Source organism: Anastrepha ludens, chromosome 6 (genome assembly GCF_028408465.1).
Source record: "Anastrepha ludens isolate Willacy chromosome 6, idAnaLude1.1, whole genome shotgun sequence".
NCBI classification, from domain to species: domain Eukaryota; kingdom Metazoa; phylum Arthropoda; class Insecta; order Diptera; family Tephritidae; genus Anastrepha; species Anastrepha ludens.
In genome coordinates, this window is record NC_071502.1 from 16,249,362 (window position 1) to 16,272,734 (window position 23,373).

General features: G+C 35.0%; 1 protein-coding gene across 2 annotated transcripts; it reads left to right on the forward strand.

Annotated features, from left to right (window-relative positions):
- The first annotated feature begins 6,942 nt into the window (after positions 1–6,942).
- On the forward strand, positions 6,943–18,615 carry LOC128867543 (regucalcin-like). Of its 2 annotated transcripts, none has more exons than XM_054108856.1 (4): positions 6,943–7,034; positions 16,976–17,564; positions 17,784–17,904; positions 18,240–18,615. In XM_054108856.1, the coding sequence occupies exons 2-4, from the start codon at positions 16,976–16,978 to the stop codon at positions 18,430–18,432; spliced, it is 903 nt and encodes a 300-aa protein (XP_053964831.1). In that variant the 5' UTR covers positions 6,943–7,034; the 3' UTR covers positions 18,433–18,615. The 2 variants fall into 2 exon arrangements, with proteins under 2 accessions (XP_053964831.1, XP_053964832.1); XM_054108857.1 differs by lacking the exon at positions 6,943–7,034 and adding an exon at positions 7,463–7,553.
- Positions 18,616–23,373: the final 4,758 nt, after the last annotated feature.

Below are 23,373 nucleotides of genomic sequence, written 5' to 3' on the forward strand. Positions count from 1 at the left end.
ATGAATCGATAAATCATTATTTTTATAAAAAGTGAAATTTGGACTAAAGAATCACGATAAAACATCATTTTTACATCAAGAGTGAAAATTTGGAAGAAAAAATCGCGCGATTCTTTACTCTAAATTTTCGCCTGCGGCACTGTTTTGTTTGAACATTTTTATTAATAGTGGAAATTGGGAATAAAAAATTGCGCGATTTTAAGTACAAAGTTTCGCCGACTGCCTTTTTTTGTTATAAAGTACATATACCTATACATGTTACAAAAAACAAAAAAAAAAATTTTATAAAAATAATAAATTTTTCGCCACTTACAAATTTAACGATAATACAACTTTTTCATAAATAGTATGAATTATAAAACCTAAGCTAAATGCTTGCTGGGTTAAAAATTGCTCCATACATTTCTTTTCGACGATATTTCAGTATAAGCTGCAAATACGAGCGTAAAAGACCTAATTTTTAAGCTTTTCCTGGGGGTTCTATAGGGGCTCTATAAGGTTGAGACTTTCGCCGTTATAATGGTGTGATCTTGCTCTTTCTATTGGGAGTGATGGGTGGCTCCACGCCCCCTCCCCCTTCGGCACCACATTCAAATATATCGGGGTAGTAATGAAAAGTTTGGCCTTTTTGCTTTAGATTTATATTAAAAATAATTAGGAAAGTTAGAAATGCATTAAAACTGTTGGAGCACGATTCTTTTAATTATAATTTTTTTTTTTTTATTGCAATATATATATTTCCGTTATTTGAGAAGCTAACAAAAAAAATTTTCATGTCACTACACCCATCTGTTTGGGCGCTACAGAAAGTTACTTGTAAGCAAATTCCAGTGCACCTTGCATTACGTTACAATTACAAGTGTGACTAGACTGAAATTCATAATCTTCGCGAAGTAGATATAATTTCATGCCTGTTATTTGCTCCACACTGAGTGCACTGGAAAAGGTGTTAATTTATATTTAGTATAGACAGTTCGAGAACGACATCATCACGCCACACCGTATTCATGTCTTATCTGCCGTACGTTACTTAAATGCTTTGGCGGACCAGATACTTTCATACACACTTCTACATATGTATATACATACTTGTGCTGGTGCAGTGCTAGAAACTAATTAATGGTGCGCTTTTATTCGTTATCGTACACTATTTTCGTCTGACAAAACGCCTACTAAAATTTGTCCGGAAATATTTTTGTGAAACATTATCACCCTCCATCTATACTACAAATTTTATATTTGTTAGATTTTTAAAAATGAGGGTAAAAATGGCCCACATGGGTACGTAAAATTAGAAATGTTCTACAAAAATTTAGCCATTAAATTTTACTATAGACCCATAAAAATAATTTTAGAGATAATTATGATTTTATACGAGCTTTTTTGTTCAAATGATTTATATCAATTTAAGCAAAAATTAGGAAAACTTCAGTGAACTCTAAAATAAATTGCGAAGTTTGGGCGTAAAACGCAAGTGGTCCAATATTCTGCAGCTCTGCTCTCTTTTATAAAAGCTATAAGTTATTCTTGCCTCTCATTTTGAGGTATAGAGTAATTTGACCGCTAAGATCTCTGGACTGGCATGTTCAATGTACTCGTATACAGCTATGCTCCGAATGGTAAAAACAAAAATATTGCTATTCTACCCGCATAACAACAATAACAGTAAAAACAAGCCTGTTTAACTTGTGTCACCCTAACTAACACAACGGGAGGGCAGAGTAAAAGCAGAAGCAGAATTGTTTTTGGTGAACGAAAGAAAGCAAATAATAAATAACATAAACATTTCACAATTTTTGACGTCATCGTCCTTCACCTTCCAATGACAACGATTGCTAATCACAGAATACGCTGGAATAACTATCAAATAACATAGAGGTTATGATGACACAGCGTGTTTTGTTTTAGATCTATCCCTTATCAAAATCTTAATTGCTTATGTTGGTATCGCAAAATCAAACAAAATCTCTCAGCAATCGATGCTCACGCACATACGCACCTGTACTCGCAAATTAGCACGAGTTCAAGAGTGTGTTTCCTTTCAAGTGTGTGTTTGCTTATCTGCCACTACAATTAACTACTCCCAAATTTTTGATTTACTATTTCGGCGAAGTGAGAGCGAGAGAAGAAGAGAGTGTGGGTGTGAAATTGTTTGAGGTAGATAACAATATTCTGTTATCGAGTCGCCGCGTATGAGTATAAGTCGACTTAGTATAACAACAAATTCGAATATTTGCGGTATTAAATTGTTGTTTTATTGCTAATTAAGCAATTAATGGCAAATGTAGTTACGTTTGTATTTTTGCAGTTTATGTATGTAGGTATAAACAACTTATCTTTTGCAATGAAATATTTGCGTTGTACATAAGATGGCGTAAATAGGGAGCCATAAACCTGGGGTATAAGCAATAACCACCTGCGGAGATTTTAAAAATAACTGAGATATAAAGGTTTATGGCAAAGTCATGCTAAATAATCAAATTAAATTTTTAAAATAAACTTAAAAACTTAGAAAAAAAATTTAAAAATAATATTTAAAAATAAATGTAAAAACTTGAAAATAAATTTTTAACCTTTAATTTATTAACTAGTATGTCTTTTTAGCTATCCAAAAAGGTAAAGTAATTTAAAAAATAATTTAATTGGACGAAGCATGCAGCAAACGCGTACGAAAGCGAAATATTTTTTCGAACACACCATAAAACCAAAAGCTCTGCCGAAAGCTTTTATTTATTTTTGACATTTGACAGTTTGCCCAACAATAAGTTTGTTTCTTCAAAAATATTTATGCAAGCTTTTGCTAGGTAGTCGTGGTTTAATCGTTTAAAGGTTATTGGCAATTTTTTTTATTTTTGCTTTTGAAAAATGTTATTTAATTACCCTGTTTCACCTGCTGCAATTTTTGTGTGTTTGAACAATTGGAAAAATCTACCTAAAATATTTTCTTAGTAACACTGCTTTGCTAGGTTGCCGATAATGTTTTTTTTTTTGGTTTTTGCGAATATTATTTGATGAGCTAATTTTACAAGCTGCGTTGACCATATTTTGTTTTTCGAAAATTTGGCGAAATCAACTGGAAATATATTTTAATAACCCTGCCTTACAAGTTTGTTAAAAAAAAACTTTTTTTATTTTTTTTTATGAAATTTAAAAAAAAATTTAATTTTTTTATTTTTTTTATTTATTTTTTTTTATTAACCCTACTTTACTAGATTTGTCAACCAGCTTTGTTTAAAATTTTTTTTATTTTTTTTATGAAATTTAAAAAAAATTTATTTTTTTTATTTTTTTTAATTTTTTTTTACTAGCAACAATTTTTTGTTCATTTTTTATTTTTTATTAATATATAATATTTTTTTTAGATTGGTGAAATCTACCTGAAATATTTATAATAACCATGTCTTACTAGGGTAATCGATATTTATCAGGTTATCGATAACTCTTGTTTATTTGTTTTTGTAAATATTATTTAAAGAACCCTTTTTATCAGTTTCGTCGACAATATATTTTTGTTTTCGAAAATTTGGCGAAGGCAACTTGAAATATTTTTTTATAACTTGGATTTACTAGTTTTTTATTAAATTGTTTTTATTAACCCTAGCTTTGTCAACAACTTTTTGTTAATTTTTTATTTTTATTATTTTTTAAATTAGTGAAATCTACCTAAAATATTTATAATAACCATGTCTTACTAGATTTTTTTATTTCTTTCATTTATTTTTTTTTATTAACCCTATTTTACTAGCTTTGTCAACTAGCTTTGTTTAAACATTTTTTTATTTTTTTTATGAAATGTAAAAAAAAATTGTATTTTCTAATTTTTTTTTAACCCTACTTTACTAGCTTTTTCAACAATTTTTTGTTAATTTTTTATTTTTTATTATTATTATTTTTTTTTTTTAAATTGGTGAAATCTACCTGAAATATTTATAATATCCATGTCTTACTAGTGTTATCGATTTTTATCAGGTTGTCTATAACTTTTTTTTTTGTTTTTACAAATATTATTTAAAGAACCTATTTTATTACTTTCGACGACAATATATTTTCTTTTTCGAAGATTTGATGAAGTCAAAGAGAAATACGTTTTAATAACCTGGTTTTACCAGCCTAGTCAAAAAAAAGTTATTTTTATTTGTTTTTTTTTTATTTGATTTTTTTTAATAATTGGTGAAATCTACTGAAAATATTTATAATAACCCTGTTTCACTAGCTTTGAAGACAAAAAAAATTTATTTTGAAAAATTGGAAAGTCTACTGACAATATATATAGTAACCCTACATTAGTAGGGTTGTCGAGAATTCGTTCTTGTGTTTTCGCAAATATTTTTTAAAAACCTTACTTTACCAGCTTCGTCAGCGATAACTTTTTTTTCGAAAATTTGACGAAGTCTAGTTGAGATATTTTTTATCCTTTTACTTTGTTTAGTTTGGTAAAATTTTTTTTAGTAAGTTTTTTTTTTTTATTGTGTTATTCTTTCTTTTTTTAACAATTGGTGAAATCTACTCAACATATTTATAATAACCCTGCCTAAACTAGGGTTGTCGAGAATTTAATTTTTTTTTTGTGTTCTCGCAAATATTATTTAATAACTATCTTTTACTATTGGCTGTACAAATAATTAATGTCGTATTTTTTTTGTTAAAAAAAAAAATTTATTTAAGCATAAAAGTGAAAAAATATTTTATTCAAAATATTGTCCTCGAAAGCGGCAACTTTTCCCTATATTTCAGGCATTTTATGGATTCCATCCCAAAAAAAACTTCTCATCTTCTGAGCCGAGAAAGCATCATCGAGCCATTTTTTAATACCTTCAACATTGGTGAACCGTATTCCAGAAAAGTGATTCTGCATCAACCGAAACAAGTTGTAATCAGAAGTAGCTATGTCTGGGCTATAAGGCGGGAGAGGTAGAATTTCCCATCCGGCATTTTCCAAATAATTTTTGACCGGTACTGCAACATGTGGCCGAGCAATGTCATGATGGAAAATCAATTTCTCGTGTCTGGTCGCCCATTCTGGCCGTTTTTCGCCTATCGTTTGCTTCAAACGTTTCAAGTGTTGCCTGTATAGCAATCCCCTGGATCGTCTGGTCTGATTTTAATACCTCATAGTACAGCACACCCTTCTGATCCCACCAAATACAGAGCATTACCTTCAAACCATGAATATTCGGTTTTGGTTGGCCTGGCTTCACATATGATCTTTTACGCTTTGGGTTGTCGTAATGAATCCACTTTTCATCACCAGTAACAACTCAATGCAAAAACGATTTCATTTTATGGCGATTAAGCAGCATTTCAGCCATGCAAAATCGCCGCTCAACGTCTCTCGGCTTCAATTCGTGTGTGGCACCCAATTTCCTTGTTTGTGAATGTATCCGGCTGCGTTTAAACGTTTAGAAATGGCTTGTTGAGTGACTTCCAATGTTTTTCCAAGTTCTTCTTGAGTTTGACATGGATCTTGATCGAGTAATGCCAGCAATTCTTCGGCTTCAAACTTTTTTGATGGATCTGATGGCTCTTTGTCTTCTGTGACAAAATCACGCAATCGTGCAAGCCGCTGCTGACATACTCTAACCTCTGGAGCATATTCCGGATCAGCTTCTGAGAGTAAACGATGTGCTTCTGTTGCACTTTTCTTTAAATTGAAGAACAAAACCTAACAAACCTCTTCGCAAATGCTGTTTTGTTGGAACTTAATTTGACTGTAGTCAAAAAAATTTGTGTGTTTACTAATATTCACTGCGACATATCAATTTTACTTGATTTTTTGGCTGCTTGAATAGCTGTCACTGTCAAATTATGGTCTACATAAATAGAAGTGAGGTTAGTAACAAATACGAAATTAATTAGTTGTACACCCGATAGCTTCGTGGACAATATCTGTTTAATATGTTTTTTTTTTTTTTTTTGAAAACTTGGTAGAGTTAAGTTGAAAATTTTTTTAGTATTTTATTTTATTATCTTTTTTACTTCTTTTATTTTTTTTTTTGTATTTTTATAAATTTTTTGAACTAATAGTGAAATCTACATAAAAAACTATAAAATTATGTTTCACTATCTTCACCAAAAATTATGTTTTGTTGGAATATCAGATGGCGCCTACTGAAAATATTTATAATAAACCTTTTTTTAAAGGCTTTGTCGACCATTTTTTTTATTTTTTGAAATTTTGGTATTCTAATAGTCAATTAAAAAAATTATTCCGATAATGGGCATTTCTACATTTCTAAAATAAAAAAAAAAAAATTATTACAAAACAAAAAAATTATTAAAAAAACATACCATTTTTTTATTTATTTAAATGTTGGTATTCTGATAGTCAATTAAAAAAATTATACCGATAATGGGCATTTCTAAAATTTTCTACATTTCTAAAATAAAAAAAATTAAAAAAAAAATTATTATATTACAAAACAAAAAAATTATTAAAAAACAGATAAAATCAAAAAACGACACCTACAGTTAGACAATTTTCTTCGCCAATTGAAAGCTTTAGTACTTATTTGAAAATGAGAAACAACATAGCAAACACTGTACTCGCTCTTCTTAGTGTATTAAGAGATTTTATTGAAGATGAAAAATGCATAAATGTTGTTCAAAACGAAATAATTGATTACTTCAAATAAAAATAAAAATAAAAAAAATATTTTTAGTAATTCTCTTTTTTTTGGGATTTTTTTCGGAGATGAAAAATGTGTAAATATTCTTTAATAAAAAAAAATTGATTACCTCAAATACAAATAAAAAAACACCATTTTTTATTTCTGATAATTCTCGTTTTTTTTTTTTAGATTTATTATAGACAAATTCAATGACTATTCGTATCTGCGTATCTGGCAAGCCTCAGCGTAAAGTGACAAACGCTTATCTATGAAACCGATTAGCTTATCTAAATGTACTGTAGCGCACTGAAGATTGTTTTGCCTGACATTTGCCTATAAATATAGAAAGCCAACTCAATTGTGTTCAGTCGCTGGTGATTTACAAAAGCATACGATTTCCTAGTGCTAATAAAAATTCTACACAAGGTATGGACGAACGAAAATTAATAACAAAAGTAGCAAAAGTGTAAAGCAACAAAAGTATTGCAAAGCCAAGTAAACCAATTAAAAGTTAAACTGCTGATTATAGCCACACATTTGTGCATACCTATGTACATACATACATACACATATATATAGTATAAATATATTATTTTTAAATATATTACATTCGAGTGTTGTTATCAGTGCTTTTTAGTGCAAAGCAAGCGAGAAATCAATCTGCTTTGAAAACGAGCATCCCACCTAATTAAGACAAGCTTAATTTTACTAAACAAATTGCTTTGTTTACAAACAAATTACAGTTGAAGTGCTTACGAAATACTCGTATTTTACTATTTTTTATGGTGCTTGATTATTAGTGGGGAATTACCGGCGCGCGTTTAAATAGCGACTAGATGTATTTCGACTGCGCATTGTGCTTTGAAGAGACATTAAAAAAAACGTGCATCGCATAAATTTCTTGGTGTCTTCCGTTTGAACGGCCAAGTTTCGCAAAGCACGCAGGCAAGTGTACAGCTCTTTGTGAGCCGAAAATTCAAATTGATTACCTGCAGTGGAGTGTAACTTAAGTGGGGTCACTCTAAGGCAAAAGTCACTCTGAGCCTCTTGCAGTGGATAGATTTCGAATAAAAGACTTTGCAATTTGTTTATAACAAATTAAGATCAGATTGATAATAAAGGGTAACAGCGAGTTATTGGAAGTGAAAAGAAATAATTCATTGTCAGGCGTACAAAAAACAAATAACAGCTAAAGCATCATAGGCAGACGGTCAAGTGTACCGGTCTCAAAACTTTTTCGATTCGATTTTAATGAAATTTGGTTAATTTGCGCTAATATTAAGTGGCATAAATGGAGCAAATGGAAGGTAGAAAATATTGATCGGTTGCCGCGATATAAAAGTTCAAAATGTTGAGTGCTTTAGTACTTTTTTTTTAAATTTTATTAAAATAATTGTCAGCATAAGAGAAAACAAAATAAAAGGTTTCTATAAGTTTGTTTTTACAATATTTTTGGATTTTCCGTTGCAAATCTAAATAAAAATAATTTTAACAATTTTTTTGGTAAGCAACATTTTTCAAATTTCGAGATTATTGATGTCTATAGAACTTTTTCCGTGTTTTTTTCACACCCAAAATAAAAAAATAAAAATTAATTTTAATTTTTAAATAAAAATAAAGTAATAAGCAAAATAAAAAAAAAATTATAATTTTAATGTTTAATTTTTAATTTTTTTTTAACTTCCATATTTTTAATTTCGTATTTTCCGACAAAAATTACAAAAAAAGATTTACAATTTTTTTGATAAGCAAAATTTTTTCAAATTTCGACCTTATTGATTTTGTATAGAATTTATTTATTTTCCGATCAAAAATTACAAAAAAAAAATTTAATAATTTTTTTGGAACACAAAAATTTTTTGAAATGTCGATATATTTGATTTCTATAGAATTTATTTATTTTCCGATAAAATATTAAAAAAAAATAATAATTTTAACAATTTTTTTGGTAAATATTTTTTTTTTTTTCAAATATCGGCATTTCTGATTCAATAAAACTTTTCGTACATAAATAATAATAAAATAATAGATTTTAATTTTTTTTTAATTCTTTTTTAATATTAATTTCGACATTTTTGATTTCCATAGAACTTGTTTTCGTATTTTCCAATAAAAAAATTCGACATTTTTGGTTTTGATAGAACATCTTTTCGTATTTGGCTACGAGAAATTAAAAAAAAAAATTAAAAATTATTTTAGAAAACTTTTTTTTTCAAATTTCGACATTTTTTGATTTCTATAGAAATTCTTATCGAATTTTTCGATAAAAATTAAAAAAAAAAATTTTACAATTTTTTTTGAAATCTTGACAGTTTTGATTTCTATAGAATTTTTTTCGCAATTTTCCGATAAAAAATTACAAAAAAAAAGTTTTACACGTTTTTTGGAACAAAATTTTTTTAAAATTTCGACATTTTTGGTTTCTATAGAACTTGTTTTCGTATTTTCCAATAAAAAATTAAACAAATAATAGGTCTATTTATAAGTTCGTGCGGTTTTACAACAGATGGCGTAACTTGATTATTATTCCATCGATCCACATTTCCAAACATTCATTGGAGAGCTACTGTCGTAAGGCACAAACGTCAGTATACGTTTTTTATTTGAAGCGTAAACAACAATATTTTTACCACACTTGAAAATGTCGAATTTCGTGCCCTATAATGTGTTTTTGCGGGGAATTCTTCTTCATTATTTTAATATGAAGAAAAAAGCAGCCGAAAGTCATCGTATCTTGGTGGAAGTTTATGGTGAGCATGCTCTATCTGAGCGAACGTGCCAGAAGTGGTTTGCACGCTTTAAAAGTGGTGATTTTGGCTTGGAAGACGAAGAACGCGAGGGTGCGCCGCCAAAGTTCATGGATACCGAATTGGAGGAATTGCTCGATCAAGATCCGGCTCAAACGCAAGAAGAGGTTGCAAAAACTTTGGGAGTTGATCAATCAACCATTTCCAAACGTTTAAAAGCCATGGGAATGATCCGAAAGGTAGGCCATTGGGTGCCGTATGAATTGAAGCCAAGAGACGTTGAACGCCGTTTTATGGCATGCGAACAACTGCTTCAACGGCACAAAAGAAAGGGTTTTTTGCATCGAATTGTGACTGGCGATGAAAAGTGGGTCCATTACGACAATCCAAAACGTCGGGCAACGTATGGATACCCTGGCCATGCTTCAACATCGACGTCGGCGCAGAATATTCATGGCCTGAAGGTTATGCTGTGTATCTGGTGGGACCAGCTGGGTGTTGTGTATTATGAGCTACTGAAACCGAATGAAACGATTACGGGGGATGTCTACCGACGACAATTGATGCGTTTGAGCCGAGCACTGCGAGAAAAACGGCCGCAATACGCCGATAGACACGACAAAGTTATTTTGCAACATGACAATGCTCGGCCACATGTTGCACAAGTGGTCAAAACATACTTAGAAACGCTCAAATGGGATGTCCTACCCCACCCGCTGTATAGTCCAGACCTTGCGCCATCCGATTACTATCTCTTCCGATCGATGCAACATGGCCTGGCTGACCAGCACTTCCGTAATTACGATGAAGTCAAAAAATGGATCGATTCGTGGATTGCGGCAAAACCGACCGAATTTTTCACAAAGGGAATCCGTGAATTGCCAGAAAGATGGGAAAAAGTAGTAGTAAGCGATGGACAATATTTTGAATATTAAATTTGTAACCATTTTACGTCAATAAAGTTTCAAATTTCGAAAAAAAACCGCACGAACTTATTCATAATTAGTAATGTTAAAAATTTTTCTAGAAAACATTTTTTTTTTTTCAAATTTCGACGCTTTTGGTTTCGATTGAACGTTTTTCGTATTTTACGAAAAAATTAAAAAAAAATATATTATAATTTTAAAAATTTTTTAGAAAATACTTTGATAAAAAATTAAAAGAAAAAAATGAAATCGAACAAGTGTTAAAAACACTTTTTTAAGTATTTTTCATATTTCGAATTTTTTTTTTTTTAATTTTACTAAAATAATTATCAGCATAAGCAAAACAACTTTTTTTAATTTCGTCATTTGTGATTTGAATAAATTTTTTTTGTTTTGTATTTTCCGATACAGAATTTAAAAAAAAATCAAAAATTTTTTTGGTAATCAATTTTTTTAAAATCCGACATTTTTTTATAAGATTTTTTTTGAATTTGCTGTTACAAAATTTAAAAAAAAATTAACAATCATTTTGGTGAACAAATTTTTAAAATTTCGACATGTTTATTCATATTTTCCAGTATAAAATTAAAAAAAAAATGTTAGAATTTTTTTTCGAATTTCGCCATTTTTGATTTCCATTGAACTTTTTTTCGTATTTTCCAATCAAAAATTAGTAAATTAATAATTTTAACAATTTTTTGGAATTTTTTTTTTCAAATTTCAACATTTCTGATTTCGATAGAACGCTTTTCGTATATTCCGATAAAAAATTGAAAAAAACGTTAAATCGAGCACTTTTTTAAATTTTTTTCATATTTCGCATTTTTTACCTCTGCAGGAACTTTTCCGTACTTTTCGATACAAACTGCAAAAAAATGCCGCAACATTTTTTTTTTAATTTCAGCATCCTTGAGTTTTTCTTTGTAATTATGCTCAAAGGAAAGCTTGAAATATTTCTTTTAAACTGATACTTAACTTTTTATAGAGGCATAAAATTTCATGTATGAATTTATGAATTGGGCTCTTTAACGTACACTTCCGCCACGGTCCTTTTTCTTCTTAGCATCACAGTTCTTGGCAAACCGTTCCTTCCTTCTCAGCTTCTTCCCTTCGATCTCGACTTACAGCCACTTCCCTCGAACATTGCACGCGCATTTTCCTAAGATCAGCTTCCACATTTTCTAGCCACCTTTTCCTCGGGCGTCCCCTTTTTCTTTCCCCATTTGGGCGAAGATCTAGTGCCTTTTTGCATTGATCGCTCCCTTGGCATTTTAGCCATATGTCCCAGCCATCTAAGTCGTTGAGACTTATTAACTTTATTATATATAGTTTCTTTCTTAACTATGTCTTTCAGTTCGGCAGTGTGCCTAATGCGATAAGTGCCATCTGCCAGTCTAAGCGGACTGCCGCAGTTGGTTGTAGGTGATTAATAAACGTAAGCTTGTCAAGCTCTCAGGTCGGCTACGTCCTACTCGGAGTGCAGACAAGTTTTCCGAAAAATTTTACAACTTCTTCAGCATCATAAAGACAATCTGCGTTCGGTCTTGGCCATCGTAGAATAATGATTCGTGCACGACTGCCTTGCGTTTAACTCGGGCTCGAATTCACAGTGGGCATGAAACATCAATTGCCCTGACTAGGCAATGGCAAATCTTCGAATGCATTTCCATCGCTTTCTATATAAAAGTCTAAGATTTCAGAAAGTGTTCTTTCGATGCCTTCTAGGCATTTCATCGGGGACCCAAATAAAATACACTGAGTTAAATAACTACAGCACAGGAAATTATTGACAAGTTTTGGCAATTCATTTCCTTCTAATTTAATTTTAATAATTTTTTTATGAAAATATACATAGTGCATGCTCCTACAAAAATCATATAAATTCAATTTTCAAACTTTGTGCAAATTAAAAAAAAAAAATACAAAATATTTGGAAAAGAAAGAAAATAAAATAGTTGCGAATTTTCGCTTTGTTAACTTCCATTTTCAGCACCTTGTAACACACACCTGAACGGCATAAACAAAAAACCGTAAAAGAATTTATTTTACTGTGAAATGTCACCTTGACAGCGAGCATAAACTTCAAATTGTTTGAGCGATACTTAACGAGATATCGATCACTAAAGCCGTCTACCAAGAAAATAATAGATTTATTTTGCCCCCAACAATATTTCCATCGAAAGTATAACAATACTTTTTAATCAGAATTTTTAAAGAAATTTCAGGTATGCAGTTTTATAGAACATTAAATTTTGGTCTAACAAAGTGCAAGTTTCAAGTTGCTCAAAATTTTCGTTGAATTTTGAAAAATTTTTTTTTGCGGTGTTAGGTTTTTCTTCCATATGAACAAAAAACATTTGTAGCTGATTTTTGTCGCCACATTATTAGAATGCTAAAGAGAAGGTTGAGATCTGTCTTGCTGGATATACCAATAAACCTGTGAAGCCCCTGAGTGAGATTTGAGCATTTTATATGTATGTATTCCCAAGAGTAACTCCAAGCGCGCTAAGCCTCTTTTTTTCTATTTTCAATCTGCAATTTTTCAAACTTCATTCCGGCAGACGACCGTTAAGGTCATTACAACAGTATAGTCTTTATATTATTGTTTATAGTTAATAATATAAATAAAAAGCTATTCTATAAAAATTTCTATAAATTCATACTATACATTGGCATATAAATATATAAGCGCTTGTGTATGTCATACCAGCAAGCAACCCGAAGTCTTTGTTTGTTTCGATTTTTTCTTTACCATGAAAAGGCTTCTCACTCACTCAATGAAACTGTGGGTTGTTTATCACTATCATCCCCGCAATGAGTAGCCAGAAAGTTTCTTTTGAAGGTCAATAAAAAATTGCATGTCTCTTTGGCACTTACGGCCATTTTTATAGATAAGTTTGATGCTCAGTTTAAATGATAACCGCAGGTGGTGTGCCTTCGGTTGCCTAAGGAAAAAATTAGCTACTTAACTTCTGGATTTCAAATAGCTGTGGAATTTTATTAGTAATTAGGTACAACAAACAACGACAACATATTGCATTTGATAACGAAAAGTGATAAGAACAACTGGCAATTGGCAACTAAATTGTGAAGGGTGAATGTTTTTGTTTTCGCTCTATGCTTTTTTTTTTGAATATTTTTTTTTTTTGTTATTTTATTTTTAGTTTATTTTTTTTTCACTTCAATCAGTTTCATACAATAAATATTAAGAGCAAAATAAACTAAATTAACTAACTAACTAATTGGAAAAAGCCTCTTCACAGTGGAAATTTTATTGCATTGTGGCGGTCGCAAGTACTCGCATGATGAGCAGGTCTAAGTGGCTAAGTAATAGATAGCGCACGAATGTACTCGTATGTGTGCGGTGAATGAATTGACACCTCCTGGGTATGCACTTTCATGTGTATATAAATGGCATTTTATTGTGCAATTAAGTTGTAATATGATTTTCAATCGTAACAATCTCCACCACATGCGATAATATACCGAATTGCGATATGTTGGAGTCGCGCTGTTGGAAGCTCAGACGTATTTGGGGTAGAATTGTCACCAGCACAAATCAATTTGGTAACAAATTTTTAATAAGAGAAAGTGGAAAAAAATGATGGGGAACTCGTTTAGGTGCTTGGTGACTAAAAAAAGATATTTTCCCGTGCGTGGTTAACGAACATCTGTCAGTTAATTTCTGATAAAATTTGACGGAGATGCGAAGCCAAATTAGCCGTCAACCAAACCCCACCAAAAACCAAAAACTAAAACTGCCAGCTAAACTGCCGCAGAAAAAACAAATGTCTTGGTTTGAGTCGCTTGAAAGTGTACAAAGAGTTTGTCCATATAATTGCGCATTTGAGGTTCATTAACCTGCTACTGGACCCCACGAGATGTGTTAAAAGAATAAACTGGAATTTAATTTTTCTGAAAAAATATGTATTTATTCATCAATTTCTATTTGATCTCCTTCAAAGTAGTCTCCCTCAGATATAATACACTTGTGCCGGCATTTTTTCCAATTCTCGAAACAGTTCTGATATGCACCTTACACCTTCAGTGCACATACCACCTTCAGCTCTCTCAGCGATTCGGTTTTTATCTCCTTCATCATCGCAAAACGCCGTCCTTTTATGAGTCTCTTCAATCTTGGGAACAAGAAAAAGTCACAGGGCGACAAATTTGGTGACTGACGCATGGTAAATGCTGCTGGTTTTGGCTAAATAATCTTTCACAAGCAAAGATGAGTGAGCAGATGCAAAAGTAACGAATTTTTTTTCCACAATTCCGGTCGTTTTTTCAGTATTGCTTCACGCAAACACCATATAACTTCAAAGTAATACATCCTTTTTACCGAAACGACCTTGTGGTAAGTACTTCTGATGCTCTACGCCTTGGTAGTCAAAGAAAATAGTGAGCGAAACCTTGACATTTAATCGAGCTTGGCGTACTTTTTTTAGTCTTGGCTATCCTGGACTCTTCCATTGAAACGATTGGACTTTGGTTTCGATGTCATAACCAAATACCCATAATTCGTCACCAGTTATGATCCTTTTCAGCAAATCTGGATCATCGTTGACGTCATTCAACAATTCCTGCGCGATGCTCATGCGACGTTGTTTTTGGTCGAAATTCAGCAATTTTGCAACGAACTGCGCTGCCACACGCTTCATGCCCAAAATCTCCAAAAGGATTGCATGGCATATTCCAACCGATATGCCAACCTCCTCAGCAACTTCTTTAATTGTGATTCGACGTTTCTCCATAACAATTTTCTGCACTTTCTCAACATTTTCATCGGTTGTTCGGATGTGCTGGGGCGTCCAGAGCGAGCGTCGTCATTCACAACTTCTCGGGCTTCTGTGAAAACTTTGTACGAGTTGTTAGCATTTTTTGACCCACTGTCAACATTTCAAGTGTTTTTGAGCACTTTATTCCATTTTTTACACAAAATTTGATGCAAATTCTTTGATCCATTTTTTTCGATAGCAGAAAATTGCCGAGCAAGCCCAACACTTGCCTTATTTATGCCTCTCGCAAGCAAACTAAACTAAAACTATATCGCTAAAACCGAGCCGAGTGTACCAACATAAAAAACGAAAATAATAATCGAAAGTCGAATGTACGTAGCCTGTGAAGTTTGAAAACTCACCTTATTTTTTGAACACACCTCGTATTAAGCAGACATTGAGAAAATAGCACAGAGAACAATTCGCTTAGGGTACGCGCCGTTTATTTCTTATCTAGTTTGTTTTAGATCTTTTGTTTTTTTTTTTGGTTTATGTTTTCTGGTATTCAAGATTATTTTGAAAAATAAAATAAAAGGTAAAGAAAAACAGCAATAAATTGCTTTTCTGTACTATCAAGGCCAAATGTTCTGCAGAAAACTTCAAATGTTCCTCCTGATAGTAGGTAGATAGGTAGAAGCGGCAGTCGGTCTCTAAACCAAGTCACTTGGACCGTTGCCGATCCATTGTGATGTCACAGGAGCTGTTCATCTGCTACTCCTAACGAAACCATTTTGTTTCAAATGCAAACGCATTGATCCGGCTGACCCTCATACCCCTAAGGTCGTCAGTATCCTGCAAGAATGGTGAGCTAAAGTTTCTAAACCTAGTGGCATGCCACGCGTAACAGTAACAGAGAATATGTCTCTTCAGACTCCTAGACTCCTTCTCCGCCTCTTCAACTAAGCACCTTTGCACAGTCCTCATCGAGCCTGCTCATCTGATACCTACTGTTAGATGAGCTAGACGAAGACGACCGGTAACTACATTGCACTGACATGGTTTAGGAAGCTTTTACCGCAACAACAACACATTAGCAAGCATTGATTTTTACTAATCCAGGAACTTCCTTAGCCTTTATATCGGGGAAAGTGCAAATATACCTGCATATTTTTGACTATCACAGAAAACAAATACACCCCAAAATTCAATTGATGATCAATTGACTGATCTGATGATGGCTCCTTCACTGAGCGGCAAAGTAAGACACTCAGCTTGCTGATGGAATCTCACTTTCCAGATAATCAGGTAAGCATCAGCCGGCAACAGCCCTTATTTATAGAGGCGGTTGTCAGACTTGCAAACCTTCTCGGCATAACTGGTACGTTATCAGATCTGCGGTGAATGAGGCCGCCATTCGATTTGCCATCATGGCCTTAGACAGCCCCCCAACCACTTCAAGGGTAGTCGCGAGTCCTGTTAATCCAGGCTGAACTATGTCGGTTGACATAGTAGTCTGGTGCTAACATGTGTCCAGGGACACGTGGGTATTGTGGGTAACGAGATCTCTGACTCCTTAGCTAGAATGGGCTCTGAGGCCAACCACTTTCTGTACGTCTGCTAGCCTTCGCTCGAATAAGGCTTGAGGTCTTTGGCACTGATATGTTAAGCAGCGACCACCTTGGCTGCTTGGTACCACAAGATCTACTCAGATTTCTTTGGAGGTTGAGTAGATTTAAAGAAAAGCTTTAAAGCACTTGCTAGTTGTCTCGAGAAAAAAAAAATGATGTTGACTTAAAGAAGCTGACAAGGGCAAGAATACAAAAATTTAAAATGTTAATAAATTTACGTATAAAAGAAAAATATTAACTAAACTATTAAAACAATATTGATACTCGTAGATTTTGTATTCAACTATTTTGTATTACTGCTATTTCAAATGCAAGCTAATCATTTACCGATTTTCATCTTCATTTTAGATGTCCTACAAAATCGAACCTCTACCTGGTGCAGGCACCTTGATCGGTGAAGGTCCCCACTGGGATGTTGAAACACAAAGTCTATACATGGTCGATATCGATGTCGCCCGCCTGCTGCGCTATGATTACAAAGAAAATAAAACCTATACCGCCGTGCTGGAGGGCGAACAATACGCCTCCTTCATTGTACCCGTCGAAGGCGAAAGCGGCAAATTCGCTGTGGGTTGCGATCGTCGTGTGGCTATTGTCGCCTGGGATGGTGTATCGCCCACTGCTAAGGTGGAACGTGTTGCCTACGAAGTGCAACCTGGTGAAGAATTTACGCTCAATCGTTTGAACGATGGTAAAGCTGATCCACGTGGCCGTCTTTTCGCCGGTACTATGTACAATGATCAAAAAGATATCTTGAAATATCGTAAGGGTGAATTGTATAACTTTGAGAAGGGCAAGCCAATTGCGTTGATTAAATCTGATGTGGGCATTTCAAATGGTTTGACATGGAATGAGAAGAAAAGTAAATTTTATTTCATTGATTCAGCCGATTTTGATGCCAAGGAATACGACTACAATTTGGACACCGGCGTAGCAAGTAAGTGGAGCTGGAATAGGATTGAATGGAAGTGTGTTGAAATAAATTTATTTATGAAGAAGTTCAACGAAAAGGTGGTCTTCTGGCGCGGTCAGCAGTGCCGGAGTATGAACTTTTTATACAGTTTCCTTTGTGTGTTGAGTGTTGAGTCAGAATGCGTGCCTCATAAAATCAATTTTTTTTCTATATTCTACTAAAAATTTGTATTTTATTTATTAGGCAACCCTAGAGTCTTCTTCAAGCACGCCACACATTTGCCTGACGGTATGACTATTGATGCTGACGGCAATGTTTACATCGCCACATTTACCGGACATACTGTCTATAAAGTCAATCCCAGGTGAGTGAGTGAATGTCGAGTGGTAAACAGACCTGTTAAGCATTTCTACACCCAAAACTTGCTCGTAATCGAAATGAAATAAGGCTCGTTTTTTTCAATTCCGCTCCAATTGTTTGATTTCAAAAGTGTTGGCACTAAGTTTTTTGAATGAAAAAGACAGCTAACCGGCCTCACTCGGAATTGATAAAGAAAAAAAATACAAAAACGAGCAGGAACTGACTAGAAATGCATAGCAGAACTCTCACTGATTTGTTGTTGTATTAACTGAAAACCATTACATAAAACCATTTTTTACTCGTTTTATGCATTCATGAATAAAAATTTTGCGCTTTCAGCACCTCTGAGATTCTGTTGGAAATCAAGTTCCCCTGCAAACAAATCACATCGGTGGCGTTCGGTGGCCCCAATTTGGATATTTTGTATGTGACCACCTCGCGACTAAACGATCAGCCAGCACCAGCGGGTGAGACTTTCAAAGTGACTGGTTTGGGTGTGAAAGGTCTACCGATGTCAAAGACGCGCATTTAAATGTGTCATGCCAATCAAAACGCTTAAAATTGTAGTACAGTAGTTACTCTATTATGTGAACTTAGTATAAAATTATAATTCAGATAAGAGGATGTCCAAAAAATCTAGCTGTTCATATAATTGAGAGATAAATTAAGTTAAAAAAAAAAGTTATTAAAGTTGCATACATAATTCGTATATTAATTTTTGTTTTTTATGCATTAATTGTGTCGTCATTGGGTTCGTTATTTGGAGGATATTTGATAGTTTCTTGGCATACATAGCACATAAGGGAGTTGTTGCCCGTACACCCAGCGATAAATCAAATTTTTTTGCTACATACCTAAGAAAATTTTCCCAAACATATGAGAATACAGGTTTTATATACAAGGTGGCGCAAAATTAATCACCTTATCAGAAAATTTATACTTTTGAAACATTTTTTGAATAAAGGCGAAAAAACTCAAAGATGCACTAAAAATATTGCGGAATACAAAAAAAAAATTCATTAAAAAACTATCACCTAATGGGTCTCACTGGAGTTCACTGTGGAAGACCTACAAAAATAGTCACCCGAACTTTCGTTCAGATTCCTCCTCAATCGTCGCCAACTTTGTGTTCATTATATTAAATGATGCGCGATGATTTTTTTTGCCTCGCCTTCATAGTCTTTGGTATAATTAGTGGTGGAAAGTAAATTAACCACTCTATTATTTTTTGGTACGTAGATGCTGATTGTAACAGGCGGAGTAGAATTGTGGGGCCTGTAGGTTGCGATTCGATCTGCGTGGTATTCGACCGGTGTAGGCGATGATGAGCCGACAGGCTATATATTCGTTGATGGCCCTGACGATTTAGTCTTCACGACATGTCGAGAAGTGCTGGAATCAACTTCATCAGATGACTGGAATGTGCTGGCTTCGACGTCTTCAATTGACAGTATTACGCAGTCGGAATCTTATGATGCCACACGACTGCGAACCCGGTCCTGATGTCGTTTAATGACTCTAGAGTTGTTCAACCGAACCTCTTAAGACACAGGCCCAGTCTGATTTTCCACGAGTCCCTCGATCCATTTCGGCCCAATCGAATGATTACGAACCCATACTGGACTGTCTGAAATGAAAGGTTCAGTACTTACAGGGTCGGGGACCTTACGGTACACTATTTAGTGAGGTTGAATTTTGTCGAAACAAATTTTTAGCTCACGATTGAGCAGTAGCTCTGCAGGCGAGCGGTTCGTTGTTTAGTGCGGGGTGGTATCTAGCTAGGCTGGGATCGATATTTGTGTCAGGCTCTGCTTTCTTCAAATAATTTTTAGTACTTTAAACCATTCGCTCCGCCTGTCCGTTTGCAGAAGAATGGAATGGCGCAGAACGGATATGTCAAATTAGATTATTCTAAATAAAGTTCTTGAACTCCTCAGACGGGAAAGCTGTTCCATTGTCCGGCACGAGCTCATCAAGTAGTCCATGCGTGGCCAACTGGGTGGACAAAAGAAATAACCTCGTTACGAAAATGGAATAGGAATCTATTCAATTTGGCCAAGGCCACGAGACGATCCGAAAACTGGTTAGCCTATGTACAAAAAAGCAGTTAGAACTGCGCAACGCGAGTTCTAGCAAAAATATTGTAAGGAAACTGAAGAAACTGTAGAGGCGGCCAGATTGAGAAGAATTCTTACAATGACATAATTTAGCCTAGGCTATATCGAGGGTCGGAAGAAACATGGAGTACGTCAAATAAGGAATTTTTAGGTCTCCTTCCTAAGCAACAAGCTTAATGGGTGGCATAATAGGGGGACAATCAAATCTCAAATTAAATGGTTTCAAATGAGAAACATTAATGAGCTATTAGAACTTTAGCATTAACATTGATAATAACGTCAGCTTGGAAATCCAACGTAGAATCTATCTTGCCAACAAGTTCTACTTTGGACTAAGTATCCAAATGAGTAGTAAAGTTCTCCCTCGACGAACAAAAGTAACACTCTACAAGGCTCTCACCATGCCAGTTCCTAACGTAGGGCGCAGAGGCGTGGACGATGACAACATCCGACGACGTTTGGAGTGTTTGAGAGAAAGATTCTGCGCAAGATTTTTGGCCCTTTGCACGTTGGTAACGACGAAAATCGCAGGCGATGGAACGATGAGCTGTATGAGCTTTACGACGATGCGGTACCAGCTGGTGGTAAAAGAGGAAGGGGAAGGCCTCCTCAGGTGGAGACGGACTTGGCTTCACTTGGTGTTTCCAACGAGGCCGGTTAGCATGAGAAAAAAAACGACTAGCGCGCTTTGTTAAACTCGGCCAAAATCGCGTAAGCGGTTACCGCACCAATTAAGAAGAAGAAGGAGATTAGCACTTTTGGTCCATATAAATCAACGGAACCAGATGGTGTTCATCCGGCAGAGTTACAGCAATCACGGATGGTAATCTCTTCATTCATTACAGTAATTGCTGGAAACTACTTGAATAGGGGCTACATTCAGGTCCTCACACACTAATCCTAAAGACCTTATGCCTGCCACTCTCACGTCTTTTCTCCTTAGGATACTGTAAAAAGGATTGGTGATGAGTATTTATGGAGCGTCTTACCAATTAGCAGGTACTCCCCGTCACAACACGCCTCCATAAAAGTCAAATATAGTATATAGAAATTGCTTTACATTCGCTTGTCGGGTTCGTTGAAAGGAGATTGGCAAAAAAAGAGTTCGCTTTGGAAACTTTTGTATACATTGAAGGAGCCTTTAACAATATTAATAAAATCGTCATAACGGGAGCTCTAGATGTCTAATCTTCCAACTCTGATCGAGGTTATATTTGCCAGAAGAAAGGTAACTGCAAGATTAGGCAACACAATAATAAGCAGACAAGGCAGAGAAGGCAGTGAACTTCTTGCTGCTGGCTCTAAGGAGAGGGGGCTCGCTAACGACTTAGCAATCGCGGTTAAAGGTATGTGTCGCAACAAGTTCATGTATATTCTGCGCTGTAACATGGCCACGCTTAGTAACTGAACAAAGCATAGGGGACCCGGAATAAGCCCCTATAAAACTGAACTTATTCTCTTTATAGGAAAACATGGACTGACCACAGTCTCCCCGCTAATTTTCAAGGGTGTGGAGATTCCTTTGAAAGAGAATGTTAAATACTTTGTACCCATTTTTTTTCCTTGTTCACTCCTCTCGGGAGCATAGGGCCTCGACAAGACTCTTCCATCGTATACGATTCTGTGTTTTTGTTTTCGCACCGTCCCATGAGATGTCGGCATCTGCTAGTTCGCGCAGCATCGACCCTTTCCAAGTGTTTTTTGGTCGACGGCGACCTCTGCTCCCTTGCGGGTTCCAGTCCAGTACCGTTCTCGTGAAGCTGTCTGGTTGTTTTCTGTGACTCCTTTCTACATTTGATTTGCCTAAGGATGCGTTCATCATTCGTTAATCTCCACAGTGCGTCGTTACTGATGGTGTTTGGCCAAAATATTCTGCAGATGTTGCGGAGGCATTTTTTGGCGAAAAATTACAGCCCTTGTGTGATGGTGTAGGAGACCAGCCATGTTTCCCTTCCGTACAATAATACGGACTACACGCATTGGCCGAAAATTTGTAGTTTAGTACGCCTGGAGATTTGCGAACTCCCCCATACTGTATGCGTTCGCCCGAATGCCACCCTGGCTTCGTTTAGCCTACAGTTGACATCTTCATCTGCTGCACCATCTGCCGTTATGATGTGGCCGAGGTAGCAGAAGCATTCTCCAGTCCGACTGTGCGTGCCAGCGCGACTAGTTTGTTTGCCTTCGCTTGCATGTCAGAGAGTTTGTGAAACTCCAGACGATGCCTCCTTTATGCAGGGCCAGTTGGCTCGTAACGTCATTAAGGACGATGGCGAAGCGAAGGAGCGACAGGGGACAACCTTGCCTTACGCCTGCGTTGGTAGTGAATTGATCGCTGATATCGCCTTTGTGAAGCACTGCCAGTTTGGACTTCTTGTAGAGGTCTTTGACGAGGCGGATTATCTGGGCGAGAACTGCCTTTCTACTCAGTGCAAGCCATATTGCGTCTCTTTCGATTAGGACTCATATTAGACAGGAAAATAAAAATAATATTCTCCAGAAGGCCAATAGGTTATGCAGAGAAGAAAGTAGACTCGTTCAACTTCTGAAGAGAGAACATCTCGAAGGTAGGTAAGCACGCTTCTAGGCTAGGAATATTTTCGCATGAATACTTCAGAAGTTGTAGTGACGAGGAAGAGGAAGAAACAGTAGAACACTTCCTCTGTAATTGTCCAGCCTTAGCTAGGAGTAGAGGTCACTTTTGACTCTTTCACCGAATCACCAGCTGTTGAGATAAAACCTATCCTACGCTTCATGAGAGAGTCTAACTGGTTCCATGGTGAATAAATGCTGAGGTTCCCGTCTTACACAGTGTGGTACCACTGGGGGCCTATGTGGCCTAAGTGAGTTGGCTAATTTTAAAGCCGACTGCCACAAAAACTTAGCCCAACCTTATATTTTGATTATTGGGGAAAAGAGACACTATGCTAATACTTTTTTGATTGATTTGTAGTACTTGAATGTACTTAACATTCCAACAATCAGACTATTACTAATATCCATAGTACAAAAAAAGCAAGTAAGCAACTCAAATTATCACTTTTTTTCCACTGGTACGCTAATCTGTTTCCGGCCATAAGTCGAGTGTGGTTCAACGTGATAAACCGCCTCCCCCGCCAAATTTCCATCATGAAAAAAGCTTCTAATAAAGCCGCATGGTACAAAAGTCAAGAGCTCTGGATAATAATTTCACAATATTTGTTTAAAGGTCACAACCTTCCCTGAAGAATAGCGCAGACCTCTCTGCTTTTGAAGGGCAGTCAAAAATTTCAAATCAGTATGGCACTTCTGCACATTTTCATACATCAATTCAAGAGTTATATGAGTATATAAATTCGTATATCTAAAAGTACGTG

Bases quoted from the DNA above. Each gene is read 5' to 3' on its own strand.
- LOC128867543 (XM_054108856.1), top strand. From the start codon at position 16,976: ATGTCCTACAAAATCGAACCTCTACCTGGTGCAGGCACCTTGATCGGT. The intron at 17,565-17,783 runs GTAAGTGGAGCT...TTTATTTATTAG, and splicing joins TTTGGACACCGGCGTAGCAA to GCAACCCTAGAGTCTTCTTC. The intron at 17,905-18,239 runs GTGAGTGAGTGA...TTGCGCTTTCAG, and splicing joins GTCTATAAAGTCAATCCCAG to CACCTCTGAGATTCTGTTGG.